This window comes from Gekko japonicus, unplaced genomic scaffold (genome assembly GCF_001447785.1).
Source record: "Gekko japonicus isolate JY-2015 unplaced genomic scaffold, Gekko_japonicus_V1.1 scaffold2451, whole genome shotgun sequence".
NCBI lineage: Eukaryota > Metazoa > Chordata > Lepidosauria > Squamata > Gekkonidae > Gekko > Gekko japonicus.
This window is the reverse complement of record NW_015171576.1, coordinates 10,892-13,146: the sequence shown is the minus strand read 5'-3', so window position 1 is coordinate 13,146 and position 2,255 is coordinate 10,892. Positions and strand designations below refer to the sequence as shown.

Genomic DNA, 2,255 nt, shown 5'->3' with positions numbered 1-2,255 from the left:
GTCTCCGTCACACAAGCCAGGTCAGCCTGTTGTTCCATAATGAAATCCCTAAGGACCATTGTTTTATTGTTAATTGACCTTGCATTGCACAGTACCAATGTCGGAGGGGGGTTACTAATCCTAGCCCCACTGCCGTCATCCTTTGGGATGAGCCGCAGGCTGGAAGGGTGCCGAGCCCTTTTGTTTCTCAGCGCCTTTCCCATACTCCACGGCCTGGGCCCACCGCTGTACTTTCCCCGCCCAAAGAGCACCGGAATCTGTTGACTTTGCATTGCTGCCACTGGCCAGTCCTCGCTGCAGCCCCGGCCTGCCAGTGGTGTGCTCATCAACCGTCCTCCGCGTACTGCTTCCCCCCCAGCTGGTGTACAGTCTTAGCCTCACTCTGCTATACAATACTCCACTATATTGGCTGTAATGAAACCCCCAAACCTAGACACTACTAACCCAACAGTCAGCACTCCTTACAACCAATCACTCTATCCTTCTCTTACCCACTCATAGCAGACTATCCCATCATTCTCCCATGCATCCAGACAACATCCACACATCCATACACTCCTGGCGTTATCTGTTTTATTGCACCTGAAATGCTGCCTCTTGAGAGACAAAGAGTTGCTTTGTGACTTGGAGCACATGGTGTGCAAAAATGGGATTATAGATAACATCATTTAGTACTCTTTTTTGAACCTATTCTAGGGTGCAAGGAAGACAAGGGTGAGGGGACAGAAAAATAAGTATACTTCATCAGGGCTCAGAGGGATCTGTTTTTTTATCCCTGCTTACTCTGTATTTAGTTTAGAATATTCCTTTCCCCTATACCCTGTAATGTGTAGAGATAAAAAGCAATAAAAATGTTTTTAAAAAGGGACTTGGATAGCAAGCTTTGATAAAGACCTTTCTCACCGTGTTTGCCAGTTCCATCTGATATATATTCTTATGACCTAGTCACATATCTACTCACTGACAGGGATCCAAAAAGAACTCTAGCAGTTGCAAATTTCTTTTACTTCTTTTGTCTATTGGGTGATAAGTGATTAACAACTATTCTTTGCTCAAGATTGATATATCATAGAACTTTTATTGGATAAAAGGAAAGGATGAAGACTTTTCTCTCCATGACAGTGTCATTCTGGGTACACAGTACCAGGCTAGGTTGACCGAATGGTCTGACTGTGTATTAGGCAACTTCATATGTGTGTGTTAGAAGGAGGAAAGTCCAGAAGCATTTTTAGAGATTCAGTGGACAGTTCAGTAATCCCAGTTGAATGCTAATGCAGCACTTGCTTTTGTATAGGTCTCTTTCCAGAGAGTTTCTAATATTATGTTTGTGGTTTTTTGTCTTCCCCGCACCCCTCTCTGTCCTTCCAGGTTATGTGTTCTGTATGTTGCATCGCCTGCCTGAACAACACGATTGCACATTTGATCACATGGGACGGGGGCGTGAAGAAGCCATTATGAAAATGGTGAAACTGGACCGGAAAGTGGGGCGATCATGCCAGCGCATTGGCGAGGGATGCTCCTGAGTGCAAGACTCTACAACCAAATGCCGTTCTCTTAGTTCACTAATGTTAGCCTTATTTAGGACAAAGTCAGCCAGACACCTTGTATTGGGCAAGTTTCAGACTACAGCCAATCAGTTTCCTTTCTTTAGTCAACCATCCTGGTACTGTAGTTTAGGGGTTAATGGTGATTGACATTGATTTCTGGCTGGTTGTTAAGGTGCCTGCTAGCCACCGTATTAAAAAAAATGAAGAAATATTTTTGAGCATGGCTAGTGGATTTTAACAAAAAATCTAAAGGCTTCTATTATGACAGGAGTCAAGCTCTTTAAAAGCCTTATGCTGGTAAGCTTCCAGCAGCTGAGTAGAAACTGATGTAAAAGACTGCTATGTGCACAGCTCTCTGGAAGAAAATACATTTAATATCCCAGTTTTCCTATCCTCATTTCTAGCTAACCTTGAAGGGGTGAAATGCTGCCAAGACTAGGCAGTGTAGCTGCTCAAGAAGAGCTAAACATTTACTTTTGAAATCTCCATGTGTGGCTTCTGGGGTTAGGTAGCGTCACCAGCATCAGGGAATCTCTTGGGGTAGGAATATCTTTCTGAGAAGCCAAAAAGAGACAAGGACAGATTCTTATGACAACTTTTGTATCAAATGCATTACAGGGAACCTGTTTCTTCATTTAAGTGGAGGAGGATGGTCTTGCTTTTAAAGTTAGCTCTGTTCTGGAACAAGCAGTAAACATTTTCTACGCA

General features: G+C 43.5%; 1 protein-coding gene across 2 annotated transcripts in view; it reads left to right on the top strand.

Annotated features, from left to right (window-relative positions):
• The window catches only part of ZFAND3 (zinc finger, AN1-type domain 3), a 222,268-nt gene extending 220,271 nt beyond the window's left edge, over positions 1–1,997 (top strand). For both annotated transcript variants that reach the window (XM_015419808.1, XM_015419809.1), the window contains one exon: positions 1,369–1,997. In XM_015419808.1, the coding sequence (XP_015275294.1) occupies positions 1,369–1,523 (155 nt within the window). In that variant the 3' untranslated portion in view covers positions 1,524–1,997. The remainder of the gene's footprint in view (positions 1–1,368) is intronic.
• The last annotated feature ends 258 nt before the right edge of the window (positions 1,998–2,255 follow it).